Below are 17,284 nucleotides of genomic sequence, written 5' to 3' on the forward strand. Positions count from 1 at the left end.
GGTGGAGTAGCAATCCTCAAATCACGCATATATCCGCACACTTGAGCGTCACTTGCCAGTGGTTTGACAAAAAGGCAAAGAATCAATCGTTAGTCAAGAAACAAAATCTGTATAGCATTAATAAAACTGTATACATCTGATCTGTACGTAATGCATCGCCGCCTAAATTTCTAATCCAAAAATCCCTCTCATTCCATTTCAGCAACTCAACAACGAAAACGATTAAAGAGGGTTGGCGACAAAGTTAGCACATCCTATATCGGAAGTCATGGGATTCCCCTTATCAGTGCGACAAACCGATGCTTGCCCTTTTAGTTGCCTGCTCATTTGAGCATTCAAACCACTTCTTCATTGCAGGCATGACGTCTAAAATGGGCATGCTTTTAAGGGCCAAAAATGAAGACACAACAATTCCTGAAGATCGCAAAAGATGTAAATCTTTCAATTGGAGGTGATCAGTTGCTCAGGCTTCCAGCAGTTAGTAGTACGATAGTGGTTCTGCTTCAGTAAGCTCTTACAGGAAGCAAAAAGCTAGCACCAGCCGATTGGCAGGACTTGATCCTCAGCTGACTCCCGTTTACAAAATTTGTCATGTATGTTGTAGAATTATGGGCTCATGCTATACAACAAAATCAGGAAATGGATGCAGAGGCTTATGGTACAGGAGATCCATTCTTTGGATATCTGCCAGATGACGGCATTCGCTGAGGAACTCGAGAGAACTCTTGTTTTACCCTTTTGTTTGGCATACCCTGCGCAGATCTGAAACAAGACAATTCAATAACACCGCGTCGCTGTATTACAAAGCTACAAATGCAAATCAGCAGCAGAAAGATAGCAATTCATTTGTTCAGTGAGAGATGAGTGAACCACATCTTGCACAGCTAATGCTAATCAACATTTCATGTTGTCCAGTTTTTGTACAGGTACTGAACTGAATTCGAACTAAAAACAAGGGCAGATGTGGGCGAGGTAATAAACTCTTTAAAACATGTCACAATCAAAACTTATAAGATGGCATTGAGTCTTCGGTAAATTTTTAAAAAGTAAAATTGTAAGAGCTAAACATGAGATGTTAGAACTCATATAAGGATTTTGGAGGAGTTGCTACAATTTTAAAAAGTCCCTTCAGATTTGATCACAACTTTTGAAAAATAACTATCACTACTAAATTTTATCCGAAACTGAAGAGCTTATTTAAATAAGACCTAATATCTACAAGCTCCAAAACTATCTTACAAGATGTATAAGCGCATAGAATCTTTTAAATAAATTTAACCAAAACATCCTCTAAACCGAAAGGCACGATCATTCTCAAATCTCACTTGTAAATTAATGCCGCACGTACATTAATTTCTCTTGTAAAGCATTAATACATTCGGCTTATTAAATTTTTTATTATTAAAAATAATAAAAATAAAAATATTATTTTTTTAAAATATATAACACTTTATTACATATACACACAGGTGTCCCATAATGATCAAATGCCACCAAGAAGCAAAACCACTCACCTTGGAGAACCCTGATGCCTGTAAGGAAACTGACCGAGCATGGATTTCAAGGCTCCAAGAGCCTTTTCAGCAGCCTAAGGAGAATGGATAGAATAAAAATCGAGAAAATCTAATCAACATATAAAATCTGTAACATTCAGTTATAACCAAAATACTAAAAATTTTGGCCTTTATTTTTCTGATTCTTTAAGAAATGTACTTGGTTGTAAATGGGAAACAGTTAGCAGGGGAGGAAAAGAAGAAATACTGAAGAAGCTTATAGGAAACATAGTACCTCCGATTTAGCTTCATCCCATGTTAGCCCAATTCCCTTGCCCAATACCTGCCCATTAATTTCAACCTGAATACAAAGGGAATAATAGAGACAAGAGTTCAAAACACTTATAAAAGGAATATCTCAGAATTTAATTGGTCAACAAATACATAAATATGAACTAGTACAAATTAAGAGTGGAGGATTTCAGTTTCATTAAATATTATTCAACTGAAAATTTCTCATAAATAATTGACTTCCAAGAGCTGAGAATAACTGGAAGTTTTTAAGCATTGAACTGCGGATTACCAGAAAATGCAAAGTTCATACAGTTCATAAGTAATAACAGTAACACAATTTTGTATGCCGTTGTTAACAAAACAGAAGAGCCATTTCTGACCTGAGCATAGACTTCATTTTTCTGACCCGGATTAGCTGAAAACTGAGGTTGAGTTTGGAATGCTACACCAAGGCCCTCCGTCATGCACTGAAGAAATGAGAGTTAACCAATGGTTTGTGAATGGAATCAATGGCAGGTGGAGGGACAAAAACCTTGCAATTACAGGCATTGAACGCCATGGAGTAGACTGATTTCAGTTTATGATACTTACTAACTCTTTAAGAGCAGAAATGGAACCCATTGGCTTCTTGGAGGCCTCAATCCGTGGATCTAGAATCCTTGGTGTTGGTGCTGCTGAAAAGGGTACAGCCCCCTCCTTGAGCATTGACTGATGTCCGAAAGAACTGGTATCACTGAGGACACCATTATCTTTTTGATTAGCAAACCTACTCCCATCCCCAGTTACATGGCTGGAATCAGGCCTAAGCTGCGATAAGTATTTATCTACAAACAAACAGATTGTAACAATCAGAAATAGCACAGGAAGCCATGATGCGAACTTTACTGAACTCTGACTTTTAATATGTTGTACACTGAATCAGAAAAAACCCAATAGACACACATAAACTTAGCCACTTAAGGCTATGCCACTTTAGCCAGCTAATTCGCGACTAAAGACTTTGGCTATGTGTTAGTAGAATTTCTTAACACCAAGCAAATCTCGCCACCTTTAATGCCGCAGCCAAACATATAATATGAGCCAAAAACATCAAATAAAAAATTATCCTTTAAACATATATTATAAGTTTCCCTATGTGTTATCATAAATTACATACAAAATTTCTTTACAAGCTATGACAAGACTATGATATGAAATGACTGCAAAATCTCACTTTTCTGTAATCTAAGCATAGTGTCCCTGTATAGCACATTCGTAGTTAAAAAGTGGATTGTGTCCCTGATCCTGTTTCACCAATTAAACCAATACAAATTCGTAGGTAACATTGGTAGCTCTTGCAATCCTATACTTGAGTAGCAAGCTGAACACGAGAATAGTCACCATAAACATGGTGAAACCTACTCATGAAGGACTTGCAGGGAGATGCTGGAGGAGAATGGGCTGGCGTCAAACGGACACTTAAATTTGGCCACAAGGCTGAAAATGGCAAGTATCACCCTAGGCATGTTTACGCTCTAGGAGTTTGGATATCAGAATTACACTAGATATATTTTCTTAGTAATTCCTTGAAAACAAATATATACTTACCTGTAGTGCTCCCTGAAATACAGCTAGGACCAAGTGCAGCGCTAAAATGTCAGGGTTGCCATTCATCCCTTCCCATGATAACCGCAACCTCTTTCTATAGAAAGTTAAGTTTATTTCCATATATTGCAATATTGAGCCCGAAAAGATCTCTATTTCGCACACCACGAACTCTCGATGACTATAAGCAGTCAAACTGCAACTTAACATGGCTTATCCATGTAGACATTACATCTAACCATTTAACACTGGAAAGGTTTGTTAAAGCTATAGAGTTCTTAAGATTACCATTGGAATTGAAGTCATGGGCAGTATTTCTTAGATTTTTCAAACTTGAATGCCACCTCAAGTTCTTATATGACCAAAGCATCTGAGTGGAAATTATTCTGTGAACAAAAGCACATGCAGAGCAAACATGACAATCCAATACCCCCTCTGGCAACTAAACCCAATACTAAATATATATGACAAGGTCTAAGTATGTCAAGAACCACAGAAGTAACTTATTCGCAGTCAGTTTGCAGATTACTACATATTAATTCATTGAGGACTTTTTCATCTTACTTGCAATAATTCTCTCTCATAATTGCAAACAGAAGATTGCAGCAGGCAAAGGAAATAAACACAAAGAGGATGTGGCAGTTTACAGCTCGATCCTGACTAAGAAAAGACATCGCAGAACTAATAATTCAGATTCAGAATATAGTTTATGACCTTTTTTGTAGTATATCAAAGAAATCACAACAGGTAATTAGAATTAAGCTTCAATATGGCCAACTCAGAGCTTAGTGATGATTACAACCAAAAGATAAAAGGAGACCTACATCCGTGGAACTTAATCTTAATTTACCTCCACAATCCTCTAATTCAACACATTCTGAAAGACTAAACAGGGGAAATTTCTTGAAGTTAATAAAGGTCATGACAGCATCTTCTCAGCAGAGGGAATAACATACAACACATTGTTACCCATTTAATACCACGAACCAAGTTGAATTGGTCTATAAAAATGTCAAGTAGTATTATGGACATGTTCGGTAAGTTAGTAAGTGGATCCCATTCTTCTTGACCGTCAATGACAATTAACTCATTGTCAGTTGCATTCTGTGTGCTCCCACATTTCTACGGCTAGAAGCAAAATGCTTGGAGAATGGCCAGAAGAATCAAATCTGCATTGTTAACGGAAAATTCTTGCTAAAACTACAACTCTAAAGAAGATTCTCATAGCAATAGCTCATATGCAGTACATGCTCCCGTCTTTAAAGATCAGAACCTGCTTCGGAATAGGTGATGCATACTTCTTGTCTATGAGACATTCACCTCGGGTTACTACACAATTGAGCAACGGTCTAAATATTATCAACATTTCAAGGTCTGTGGTAAAACAATTGTTCCTCAAAATCATCTCAGATTTGCATGGCCAAAGGCATTTGACATGTTGCCAAAACATGATAGTGGCCAGCTTGGTTCTCTCCTTTTTGCTCCCAGGTTTCCAGCTCTCCATCATTGCAAGATTTTATAAACTACAGGAGAATTGATAAAAATCTAGCAGATCTTTCTCACCAACATTCCAGAATTATACCACTTTCTACAGTCAATATACTTGCAAGAAGAAAAAGAAAGGTTATTTTAACGAATAAAAAAACTGAATAAAGAAAAGACATTAAACTGTTTTACGCAATCTAAACCAATGGGAAGCAGGAGGAAAGAAAAAGATTAAAGCCAGAAACAGCATAGTTCCAAAGAGAAGCAGATATAAGCATTCAAACTCTTTTAGGTGGAAAAGGACATTCATGTAGAAACTTAATCAAGAACCTTCAGGAAAGGAAGTCATAATTGAACTGGAGAGCCCTAATCTCCTTATTGCAGGAGAAATTATAACTTCCTCAAAAAAGTAAAAGGAGAACCAGGGGGAAAAACTTCTAAGCTTACCCACCATGCCACTCTCCACTGTTGGCTTTACCTTTGCAATTAATTTCTTGCTTTTTAGGGGGCACGCAAATCAGTCAGAAGTCGGTAATCTTATATAGTAAGATCACGTATATGCATTAAATAGATGTACTTTCCCAAAAAGAATTATACAACACCGCATTCATTTCAACTATCAGGAAGCCGATGTTTGTATGTTACCAGCTAAACACAAAAGAGATCCTTCAGCAGCCTGACGCTGCGCTTCCCTTCTTGTTCTACCAACTCCTTCACCGATTCTCTCGCCTGCAAACAAAACCTGCAGAAGACCACAGATAAAATAATTTCATTGGCTAGACAAAAATCTCAAAAAATACTTCAGGGCAGCCGTATAAAAACAGTGAGATAGATAAACAGATATATAGATCAGAGAGAGAGTAGGTGAAGCAGTAGTTATTTATTATTATTCTCATTTTATGTCTTTCTTAGTAGAGGAGGAAAACTATAAGGGGAAGTCTGACACCACCTCTACAAAGAACTGCAGTTCTGTGCTCGATACTAGAGCTTGCTTGAACTCCACCTACAGGTATTTGAGGTACCATCTTAGGAAGAGTAAGAAGTGAGCCACAAAACAGAAAACAAAAGGCACCGACATACCTTTGCCCCACACTTAAATGCAATATCCTGCAGTGCTCCAGTACATGTCTCAGTATAGGGATCGATTTGACCAGCTTCAAGATCAAGATCTTTGTTTGCTGAAGATGGCTCATTTACAGAACCATCTTCACCTTCAAAATTGTAAATACACAAAAGTAAGGCACTACTTCAGAAGTTGAACAAGTACTTTGTTTTGGACAGTGATTTGAGATATACTACCAGACTCAATTGAAGCAAATATCATATAACAGAGAATAAGAAACAATCATACGTTTCAAGTAAGAAACATCTCCTCTTGGAAAATCAAGTGGCTACAAGGACAGAGATTTTTGGCCTCTTTGAGAAAGAGGAAGAAAAAGATGTAACTTTGCACATAGGCTTCATCAGATAATTTAATTTAAACATGAATCACAAATGAAGGCAAAGGCATGAGATAGATAAATCAACTGTTATAAAAACTAGCAGATGATAAACTTGTAAAGAAATATCATTTCTTTCTATCTATTATAACACCATATTGCTTTACAGAGTGGCGACTGTTAAGATGTGCTTGACAACTGCAAATGCAAAATCTTTCTAGAAAGCGTCTATTTATTCTGGAGATACCAATAAAAGCTCATGAAACTAAATATCTTGGTATATGCAGTTTCCTTTTAGTTATAACAAGGCTATGTGACTTACCTGAAAAAGAATGAAAATCAGGCAGTGATTGATTTAACCTTAATTGATCTCCTCTTGGAAGTGCCTGCATAATATTGTTTGAGAAACTTGTTAACCATGTTAGTCACTCTGACTTCCATCCACTAAAATGGTAGAAAGCAGGATACAGAAAAATCAATTACCTCCTTCTGTGTCCTCTGGTTTTCAAGAACTCTACCTGGAGGGATAGGAGGCTCCACTTTGTGAAGAAAAGGTGGATGACGGGCCCGATTTTTGTCAATAGGAATAGATTCTGCATTGGGTGGTGGCACCTGGTTAAGTTGCCTCGGGCTCATCTCTTCTTCTACTGGAAACCAACCACGTGGCTGCACTCTTGGTACAGACACTTGCATGGAGGGCCGAGCAGGAAACTGAGATTCAGAAGGGGGGTGTTCCCTCATGTCTTGACCGTGTTGCAAAATCAGCAATCTCCTTCTTGTATCGGGATCTAATTCTGATTCTGGCACTTCACCCTCTTCCCTTGCAGGAGAACTTTGCAAGGTCGTTTCTGCCTGTCCAAGCTGAGCTAATGGTGGTTTGAGAAGTGTGGTCACTTGAGATAATTGCTGACCAGGAAAAGACATTGCTGAGCCGTGTATTGTTTGTGGTGGAACTGTAAAAGAAGAAGATGGTACTGCATAATGGAGCGCTGGGGTGATTCTTGGATCTAAATTAGGAATTGGCAGAGGAACGGTTGAAGATGCAGATGTTGCCTCCTGAATTTTCGGATTGTCAAGAGTTATACTATTATTATTTTCTGCTGACACTTTATCAAACATATTTTGAAACACAGAAAAGGAACAGTAACAGAGCATGAAGAAAATGTCGAAGGGAAAAATTACACTAAAGAGTTCACTAAGCAAAACAAATCTCTAAATTATGACATTGGCAGTGCACAAAAGAATTCAATAAAATAAGGCACTTCACCTTTAGTCTCCTTTCCACTTCAGCATCTGCCATCCCATCAAAACCAAGGGAATCTTTGTTTCCGCTGGAAGCTGAAGGATCATCCTATGCAATAAAAGTAGAAAGATGTCACTCGGCATACCAATAGTTTATGAGCATCATATTTTTCCAACAAGAAGATTATGAAAAAAAGGAAAGATGTCCCACACCATTGCAATTTTTGATGAGCCGGCACATAGTTTTCCAACAAGATGATTTTGAACACGAAATAACTAATCGAGAGACAACAAAAACAAACAGATATGAGCAGCTAAAAGTTGCATGGACTTACCTCTGAAATCAAGTAGTTACTGACATCAGGTGAAGAAGGCACATCCCTCATATCATCTTCATATGCAACTCCAGAAATTCGTGGCAGCAAACCATCATCAAATTCTCTGTGCTCAATATGTCAAGTCAGATGCAATACTACATACCTGAATCAAGTATTGAGAAACAAGAAATAACCAATACATTAACATTTAACTTACTTAAAGAAACCACCTCTGACATTGCAGGCTACATTTCTTGCAACACAGAGCACAGGGACAGTGTTATTGGCCTACAGGCAAACAATTTCATTTTACGTTAGCAAAAGACTGGATTTAACTCTTCCAGGCAGAGAGGTTGTTAGTGCAAAGCAAGTACTTCAGCTTGAGGAGCATAATACGGAGCAAATGCAGGGACAACATGGACTCGTGGTTGATCTTTCTCATCCCATACTTTTAAGCGATCATCAATGACTAATGCCATCTTAGGATGGCAATTTCCAGCTTGGAAAACGTTGAAAAGTGATTTCCTTAAGCCTGTACAAAAATCAAAAGAGTGTCTGTACCATCACAAATGAACTCTATGAGAATTGAAGTTACAGCTACGGCTCATAAAAACTAACCAGACTTGACACACACAATGCGGTCCAAAAGCTCCCTCGAGTTTATCAAATTTGATTCAGGGTCAAGAAGTCTCCACATTTCTAAAGCATAATCTCTTTCAGCCATTGTGCAAACAAAAACTTCAAAGCGCTTTCGACCTCTAGCAGTCAAGTAACTTCTGAGATCCTCCCATGCAGGTCTTAACCTCACAAGAACACTTGTATCACGTATCTGCAGAATACAGAGAATCTTCCTATGTGATATGATATTACATCATGAGTAAATAACCAGTCTTGATGAATCATTTTTCAGATTTAATTGCCACAAGCAGCTCTCTGCTTTCTGGGATCATCACTAGAACAACCGCATGAAATCTGCTGACATGTAACGCAGCTGCCATTTACTTCCACTAACTGGAAAATCTTACAAGGTGCCATGAAAAATAAACCAGACGCCAATTGGACAAATAAAGCTAAATACCAGGAGACTCCCAATTGACAAGATTAAAAGGGGCAAAAGAAAACATGGACATACTCACCAGTGGATTAATGCGAGTAAGAATAATATTTCTATCCTGAAGTCGTATAAGTGGGCGAACAATAGGTTGATGAGTCTCTGACAACGCTGGAACCACCTCAGACTGCGACTTGACAACCTTTCCATTGTCAATAACCTGATCACTTTCTGCATATTGCTTCAAAACGCTTTTATCATCCTGATAACGTTTAACCTCCGCTAACATGCCAGCAACACGCTGTGGATCAGACTCAGAATTTATTTTCCGCTGCAATGCTTCTATCCTATCCTCAAATGAGCGCATTGTGTTGGCAACTATGAGTGTTTCATCAAGATCAAATACAATGCCAAGACATCTGAGATTCAGCATGACAAGGCAGGAATTGTACAGGCTTGATGCCACATTAAACCCCCAGAAGCACGGGTATTGCCCTTCACACTTCCTAGAATGCATGGCAACTAATTGAATCTCCCCTCCTCCAACGGATGCCACAGCAGTCTGCAAATGTAAGAGAGAAGAGTCTCAAACCAAAATTTTTGAAACTCAATTCCAAAGAAAATACAGATGAAAAGGAGGATTAGAATAAAATATAAGAATATAAAGAACTTTGCAGGATACAAACCCTTCAATATAGATCCCAGTAAACATATATACAGGTTTACTTGTAAAAGTAGTTTGAACAAGAGGCAAAAATATCACCGCAATAACCATTTTAGAAGCAGAAAAGTTCAGATACAATTGAATCCATAACTGTTTCCTTGTCTTCAAGAAACTTTAAAATCTGAACGAATAAAAGGTTCTCCAAGATTTAAGGGTTTGCTTAACTTGCTTTTCTCCCAAGAAGAATTGAAATACCTTTTCCAGATAGCACATCTTCAATATTAACGCCTTTAAACCATCACAAATATCAAAACAATACTCTTTTAGCACTTCAAAGGCGTCATAACAGTCTAGCAAGCATATTATCGTTATGAACTAGATTAAATATATCAGAGAAAGTACGTCTAAATCCTTGTCCCTTTCTCCGCGGTTATTTTTCTGGCAATGTTTCCAGTTTCCTTGAATCACAATTTCTTTAGAATTTAGAACTTGCATTTTTCCATGTAGGGTTCGTGGTGTTGTCTAAAAGTTGAAATTTAGGGTTTCGAATTAGTTAGGGAGACTTAAGTAACTGAATCAACTGAGATTATTTCCAGTCAGTTTTGTGTTCCGTGCTTATGGTGGGCAATGCAGTTGCAGTGGAATACCTTGTTATCTCTGAGACAGGTAGCATGCAAAAGAGAAAGCGGCGAGTCCTGATTCTTGGCCGTAGATTCCAGTTTGAAGCATATTCCGGTGGCGTTTATGGTGTGAAGCACGGCAAGCGGCGGACACCTCTCACTGGGTGGTGAATAGTGTGATATCCGAATTTCCCTAAGCTCGTTCCCCAAAACGACATCTGGTGGGTGCAACTCCGCCTCACCGAGCACCCTCTCCCCTTCGTACACCGCCACCAATTTTCGGTACATTCTTTTACCCTCCAATAGGAAAAGGGTTAACGAACAAATTCAAAATTCTTTCCCAAATTGATTCACTACTTCAATGTGGTTGTGTAAAATTTGGGGAACATCAATCATTCAGTAAATCAATCAACCAATCGGTCCAGAAATTTGGAAACCCCCTTCTCTCCGATAGTTCTCTTTGAAATTCATCTGTCCGATATTTCCAGATTTAACAAAAAAAAAAAGATCGGTTGCTGATGAAATCACGGGATCTATACAGAAATTTAGGGTTTTTAAATCAAGATTGCGGCGAAGATTGATTTTCGTTGACGATGGTTGAATTCTTGAATTTTCTTGACGTCTCCACACTTTTATTCAGAATGCGAGAGCTAGGTTTAAAATCGAATGTAATGGTACTGGTGTTCGAGTGTATTGTGACGATTAGGAGAAAACCCTAGATCCAGAAAACTTGAAAAGGTCAAACTCTCTCCCTCCCCCTCCCCCTCCTATTGTACGTACTGAAATTATAGTGCACATTAAATTTGTTACTTTCTTGGGAACGATTTCTTCACTTTTTAACTTTGGAATTTTACCCTATTTTAGTTTTGTTTCAAGAAGGTGACCTTCGTCCGACGCCAAGTTTGGAATCCACCAAAACACACTCGCTTGGTTTAATTTATCGAAATTAATTTACAAACTGCCAAAATAATAAATGTTATACTTATCTTTATAACAATTTTATTTAAAATCAATTACACATGATTAGGAGCGTGTTTTTTATAAAATCGAATCGACGAGTTAAAATTAAAAGTTCAGTATACTAAACTTGCTTATTGGAAAGTAAATTGAATTAATTGGCTTCGATTCAATAATTTACTGAATATTTTGAGTTCGATTAATTGAAATTTTTCAAAAATAAAAAGAAAGAATAATAAATATGTAACTGCATATAGTTTTTTTTTTTTACGTGAAAGTGATGAATTATTATTAATTGAAATAAATTAATTACAAGTATAATCATTTATGCCGGCATCAATATCTAACAAAGATTATTACAATAATCAAATTCTACTCAATAATACCTATAATAATCACCTACTATGCATTAGACCGACTCTTGCTATACAACAGATAACATCAAATGCACTTAGCGAGGTTTAGACCTATGACCTATAAAATCATGAAACCTTAATTTCGTCAACTGAGTTAGATCTTGTTGGCATGTAACTAGATATAGTTAACCATCTAACGACGTGGGCAATTTGGGAAGGAAAAATTATTTGATAGCTAGATAAGTCAAGTTGGGAGAGAGTCCAAATCAAGGTTTAGTGGAGGTTAACCCGGGGCTCAACATTCATCTCTTGGACTGACAATTAAAAAAAGTAAACAGCCCACTATCATTGATCAGTTCAAATATCCCCCGCTAATCCTGAATGTAAGCAAGGCCTTAAAGTATATGATTTTTGTCTTGGTTAAAGCCTCAGTGAGGGGGAACTGGGAAGGAATTTGTTATCGTGAACTAACTTTATTTAATCGAATATTTTATATTTTTTTATTTTCACTTTATATTTTAGTATGTTTGGTGCTCTTAAAGTTCCATTCAGAAAGATGTTCGCTAGATTTTCAATACCGTGAATAGGTAATAAAAGAATTATGAAATAATTTCAAGAGCTATGACACTTTACAACCTTGGTACTATGCTCTTTTAATTGACAACAATCAACCATATTGGTACATATTGTAGAGCTATTTGCATGGTTGCTTTCATGTTTTCTAATTGACTAAAAATGATACCATGTAAATGCTATCATATGTATAACAGATATTTTTTCATTAAACTTTTTTTAATGGAACAGTGTATGTGACTGTCAAGATTGTTATTTCAACATCAAAATATCACGTGAGCCGCATGTGGTGGGGTTTGACGCCAACCATCTATAAACACCAACCATAAACAAGAATCATTAAAAATCCACGCATGAATATATATTAATTCATTTATTCCTCGTTTATCTCATAAGAGTTTGACATCTTTTAACAATTTCTTTATTTTTTCTGAAGGGGGAGGTATGCAGGGTGCGGTTAACATCCCTTATTCATAACAATGAGTAGTACATAATATCTCATTAAACTATATCAATAATACTTATTTGATATATTATTAATGTATATTTAGGATTATTGTAGATGAATAAACGAATAAAGGATCAACTATTAATTTTTTATGATCCTTGGATAGTGTTAGGATTCATTGATGGGAAATTGATTTGGGGGATGATTTTTTTTTTTTTCTAATAGTAATCTTTGTTTCCTCATTTAACATAACCTTAAATTTAATACTTGTTGCCGACGTGATATTTAGATGACAAAATAACGTGTTTAATGGACACGTGCACTGCAATTATGTGGTTGTAAAATTACAATTAATTAATTCAAATTTTGTTGCACATAACCATTTCATTAAAAAAAGTAACATATTAATGAAATATGCAAACAACCCATTTAATATGGTATCAAATTTAATCATTTGAAAAATTATGGTATCAAATTTAATCATTTAAAAAGAAAAAAAAACACAATTTCCCCCATTCTCTCTCTCTCTCTCTTTGAAGTACGCATTTTACATTTTTAATCTTTTTCCAAAGTTAGGGACACAAAGATTAAAATTATCATTTCAAATTCCACCCAAACCCTAACCGCCGCCAAATTTCTCTTCCTACCTTACGCCGCCCGCTTTCTCGTCGGCGCCGCCGTGCTAGCTCCATTAGAAACATACTGGTTTTTCTCTGGAATTTTGTTGCGTATTTCAGAGAAGTTCTGGACCCGCGTTTGTTTCTGAATGGCGTTCGTTGTTAAAAGCCCATTAAGTACCAGCCACGCGAGTTGGCGCCAACAGAATAATCTGCTAAATCCAATTTCCGACCTGAAAATCGCAAAACGAGTGGCGGATAGATTTAGATATAGAGTTCCAAGTGTTCGAAAATTCGTGGCCTCAATGGCAAGCACCCAAGTACAATCTTCCCCGCCCACAGTTCCATCGAAGAGTGTTGGGATCCCTATCATGGTAGAATTTTTTAGCTTTTTCCTTATTTTCTTAATCAAGTTTTTGTTACGAGTAATTTCGTGCCTGAGTTTTGTTGAATTGGATGGACTCCTAGTTATTGGCTATGTTATAGGTAATTGCAACGGATGCTGACTGTGGGATGCCGGTGTTCGTTTCCTATTTTGCACTTTGATCATTAGTATTGTATTGGTTGCAGGTGAATGGCTGTACTGGAAAAATGGGGAGGGCTGTGCTCGAAGCCGCCATGGCTGCTGGGCTTAATCCTGTTCCTGTAGCATTGGGCGGCCCAGAGGATGCAGGGAAAATTTTGGATTTTGGTGGGAAGCAGGTTGAAGTGCACGGTCCATCTGATAGAGAATCTGTTCTATCTTCTGCGTTGAATGATCATCCTAACCTGATTGTGGTGGACTACACGGTGCCGGCTGCTGTGAATGGTAAGCACATTCTGACTTTTTTCTATCCAACTCTTTACCTGTTGCCTGTTATCATTTCTTAAGATTGGCTTCTGCACATTTCTTGGTCTGGTATATAGACAATGCTACATTGTATTGCAAAGTTGGGGTACCCTTTGTAATGGGAACCACTGGAGGAGATAGGGAACTTCTGTATAAGACCGTGGCTGACTCAAAGGTTTATGCTGTGATATCCCCCCAAATGGGTAAACAGGTGCTAGAATACTTGGAAATTATTTTTGGGTGGACTCCATTCATTTATTTTCTTGTGCTTTACATATATAACATTTTCATATTTATCCTTTTAGGTGGTAGCATTTCTTGCAGCCATGGAAATTATGGCAGAACAATTTCCCGGTGCATTTTCTGGATATAACCTACAAGTAAATTCTCCATACTTCTCTGATATCAGTCACAATATTTGATTAAGCATAACCGTTTAATCTTTTGCTATAGTAATACAAGAATTTCTGTCAGTTTCTTGAATGGACCCCTCTCTTGACAAGCTCTAAACATTTTATTCCGCCAGTACTAATTTTCTGGCATAACATCTTATGTTAAATTTGTCTTAGTCTGGGACTCTTGACATTCATTAACTGCCTCTCCCTTCCCTGAAACCATTTTTTAAGGTGATGGAGTCACATCAAGCCAGCAAGTTAGATATATCTGGAACTGCTAAGGCGGTCATTTCTTGTTTCCAGAAGCTTGGTGCCTCATTTGAACTGGAGCAGGTATGTTTTCTACAGACAAGTGATTATCTACTTTTTCCATGTGTCTTCAAGAAGCAAGTCTTTGAATCATGCGCCATGGAGAGCTGTAGGTCCTCGCAGAGTTTTGTTGCAGCACATTTTAATCAGTTGCAAATGTCCTTTTTTAATCAATTAGATAATGCAATGACAAGTGGCAATGTTAAGCATTAAATCAGAGTAAGTCGTGTCCTAATGTGGAATGCCACAGGCTAGCTGAAATATAAGAGTCTAATGCAGACAAGGGTTTGGAGCATTTTTGTTGGGAATAGGTCTTTAAATTATGATCTCAAAATTGATTTCTGAATGAATTCCACCAGGTTCAGCAAATACGGGACCCTAAGTTGCAAGTTGAGATGGTAGGTGTCCCAGAAGAGCATTTGTCTGGTCATGCATTCCACATGTATCACCTAACGTCACCTGATGGAACGTAAGACATCTATTTGCCGTTGTTTCTGATTTCTTTTGATACGAATTACTCTTCAAGCTCCAGACTTTCTGATCCTCACTTGTGTATATCCTTTCCCATGGGCGAAGTGTCTCCTTTGAGTTTCAGCACAATGTTTGTGGTAGATCAATCTATGCAGAGGGAACTGTTGATGCCGTACTTTTCCTCGCTAAGAAGGTATATGTTTTTTAATATAATCATATGATGTCTGTGCTACCTGTTAGTAATAATGTAAGAGCAAACAGTTATAAACTACATTCTAAGAAATTTAGTTTATGACAATGGCATAGTCATTTCGCACTACTTTGATTCATTGCTCTGCTATAATCTTGCTTCACAGTTTCGTAATCTTGTAAATTCTTTCTAAAATGCAGGTTAGTTCAAATGCAGACAAGCGGATATATGATATGATTGATGTTCTCCGGGAGGGTAATATGAGATGAAGAATCAGTTTTTGTGTTGTTTCTTGTAGCACTCCTTACCCTCCAAATTTTATTCCCAGTACTAGGAATCATGTTTTGGCTAGGACCTCGTTGTTACTTAACATGGCCAACTAAATTAGTACCTTAGTATGGCATGGGATTAAGGACTGAAAACTTTAAAATCATGTGTACTTTTAAGCAACGAGTTACGAGCGGATGCTCATGGCCATGGCCCTGGTCATTTTGGACTCCCACTTTCCGCCAAAGTTGTGATATATTTTGTTATCACACACTTTGCCATGCTCTCACCTCTCTGGCATTATATGGGATCAGGGTATCAGGATTCTACTTCAAGAACTTCCATCAGAGCCAAAAGGGCATTGTGCCTTCTTTTTATGTACTTACTAATCGTTTGATTATAGTTCCCACAATGAGATTCAATACTGTCTTATAATAAACTTGCTGATCTGATCCTTCAGTGTGATCACAGAAAAACAAGCGTAATGTTTGGATTTGTATTTTTTGAGTGTTTTGTTTTGTGTTTAAGAGATAAAGAGAGAAAAATAGGGATAAGTAAGTGTGTTGAATATAGGTGGTATATTTGAATTTGTGTTTTGAGATAATTTAAAATATTTTAAAATAAGTGGCGTAAATTCGATGTTGGGATTCGAAAGACAAATTACTGTTCATTGTTAAATTATATTTTTTTTATATATAAATATGTGTATATATATAATATTTAATATTATGTTTTTTGAAGATAAAAATTATTATTTATTCAAATCATGTTTCTTTATATTATATATTGAAAGTTGAAAAACAAAAAAACATACAAATAAAGTATAAAAATATAAAAATAAATATTGAGTGTCTTTTATTTTATTTTGAACAATGCGATAACATGAATTCAAACATAGTGAAGAACTTCCTTGAATTACAAGTGCTAACATCGGACTGAAAGTTACAAAAGTTTCATGCCCTTCCTTAATGATGGTTTCTGAGGAACTTGAGGACGAGGTCATTCACCTCATCAGGTGATTGCTCTTGAACAAAGTGACCTCCTTCGGGCATGAACGTGATCTCCAAATTGGGCACGAATTCTCTGACCGCCCCGCTCCTAATGTAGTCCTCTATTCCTGGAAATTTCAGGACGTAGTCTTTCTCGCCCATTATCAGCAGAGCTGGAACCTCAACCTTAGGATCTGGTATGTCCCACTTTGCACCCATTGACCTACAACAAAACGCAAAACCAAAAAAAATATATATATATATATTCAGATCTGTGATGGCCACTATTATCTTAGATTAGTGTACCTGTAAGGAACCTGCAATGCAGTCCGGAAACCTGATTTCTCATACAAGGCTCCATAGACTGCAAGATCCTCCTCGGTGAACCAAGGAGGCAGAGGAGCCGATGGTTCCACCAAGTCCATGATTTCCTGGTTTTCATGAGCTGTTGGTACTTCACTTTTGGAGAACATTATATAAACATTCCTAACCACTGTTTTGGCATCAAGACGACCGAAATCAGCCTCAGCACGTCCAGGCTCCTGTAGCAAAAATTGAGAAAAAGCAATCAGTGAATATAGACAGAAGATGAAGAAAGCATGGATTGTAGCAAAGGATGGACCTTCCATCTTGAGATGTAGAAGCCCTCGGGAAGGTGCTGATGATGTGTGGGAGGACGGGGCGGCATGAAGGG

At 37.3% G+C, this 17,284-nt stretch overlaps 3 protein-coding genes across 4 annotated transcripts in view; 1 reads left to right on the forward strand and 2 right to left on the reverse strand.

Annotated features, from left to right (window-relative positions):
* On the reverse strand, positions 90-10,990 carry LOC105175498 (RNA polymerase II C-terminal domain phosphatase-like 1). The gene is made up of 17 exons (XM_011097949.2): positions 10,217-10,990; positions 8,991-9,467; positions 8,473-8,683; positions 8,229-8,386; positions 8,072-8,142; positions 7,873-7,978; positions 7,563-7,646; positions 6,779-7,351; positions 6,618-6,681; positions 5,937-6,067; positions 5,806-5,859; positions 5,502-5,598; positions 2,379-2,611; positions 2,168-2,254; positions 1,789-1,854; positions 1,515-1,588; positions 90-762 (listed from the first exon to the last, which is right to left on the reverse strand). Exons 1-17 carry the CDS (start codon positions 10,475-10,477, stop codon positions 654-656), a joined length of 2,856 nt encoding a protein of 951 aa, XP_011096251.1. The 5' UTR covers positions 10,478-10,990; the 3' UTR covers positions 90-653.
* On the forward strand, positions 13,080-16,096 carry LOC105175499 (4-hydroxy-tetrahydrodipicolinate reductase 2, chloroplastic). 2 transcript variants are annotated; one of them, XM_020698489.1, is made up of 9 exons: positions 13,080-13,514; positions 13,711-13,948; positions 14,047-14,180; positions 14,275-14,349; positions 14,596-14,697; positions 15,033-15,142; positions 15,250-15,337; positions 15,535-15,579; positions 15,644-16,096. In XM_020698489.1, exons 1-9 carry the CDS (start codon positions 13,290-13,292, stop codon positions 15,728-15,730), a joined length of 1,104 nt encoding a protein of 367 aa, XP_020554148.1. In that variant the 5' UTR covers positions 13,080-13,289; the 3' UTR covers positions 15,731-16,096. The 2 variants fall into 2 exon arrangements, with proteins under 2 accessions (XP_020554148.1, XP_011096254.1); XM_011097952.2 differs by having other exon boundaries at positions 13,081-13,514; positions 15,535-16,096.
* LOC105175500 (epoxide hydrolase A) overlaps positions 16,432-17,284 on the reverse strand; it is a gene marked incomplete in the record, with an annotated part of 1,486 nt that continues 633 nt past the window's right edge. The window contains 3 exon segments of the mRNA XM_011097953.2: positions 16,432-16,813; positions 16,897-17,132; positions 17,213-17,284. Coding sequence (XP_011096255.1) covers positions 16,567-16,813; positions 16,897-17,132; positions 17,213-17,284 — 555 coding nt within the window.

This window comes from Sesamum indicum, linkage group LG12 (genome assembly GCF_000512975.1).
Source record: "Sesamum indicum cultivar Zhongzhi No. 13 linkage group LG12, S_indicum_v1.0, whole genome shotgun sequence".
NCBI lineage: Eukaryota > Viridiplantae > Streptophyta > Magnoliopsida > Lamiales > Pedaliaceae > Sesamum > Sesamum indicum.

Bases quoted from the DNA above. Each gene is read 5' to 3' on its own strand.
- LOC105175498 (XM_011097949.2), bottom strand. From the start codon at position 10,477: ATGTACCGAAAATTGGTGGCGGTGTACGAAGGGGAGAGGGTGCTCGGT. The intron at 7,647-7,872 runs GTAAGTCCATGC...TTTATTGCATAG, and splicing joins GTAACTACTTGATTTCAGAG to GATGATCCTTCAGCTTCCAG. The intron at 1,855-2,167 runs GTCAGAAATGGC...CTTTGTATTCAG, and splicing joins AAAATGAAGTCTATGCTCAG to GTTGAAATTAATGGGCAGGT.
- LOC105175499 (XM_020698489.1), top strand. From the start codon at position 13,290: ATGGCGTTCGTTGTTAAAAGCCCATTAAGTACCAGCCACGCGAGTTGG. The intron at 14,350-14,595 runs GTAAATTCTCCA...CCATTTTTTAAG, and splicing joins TTTCTGGATATAACCTACAA to GTGATGGAGTCACATCAAGC. The intron at 15,580-15,643 runs CTCCGGGAGGGT...GCACTCCTTACC, and splicing joins TATATGATATGATTGATGTT to CTCCAAATTTTATTCCCAGT.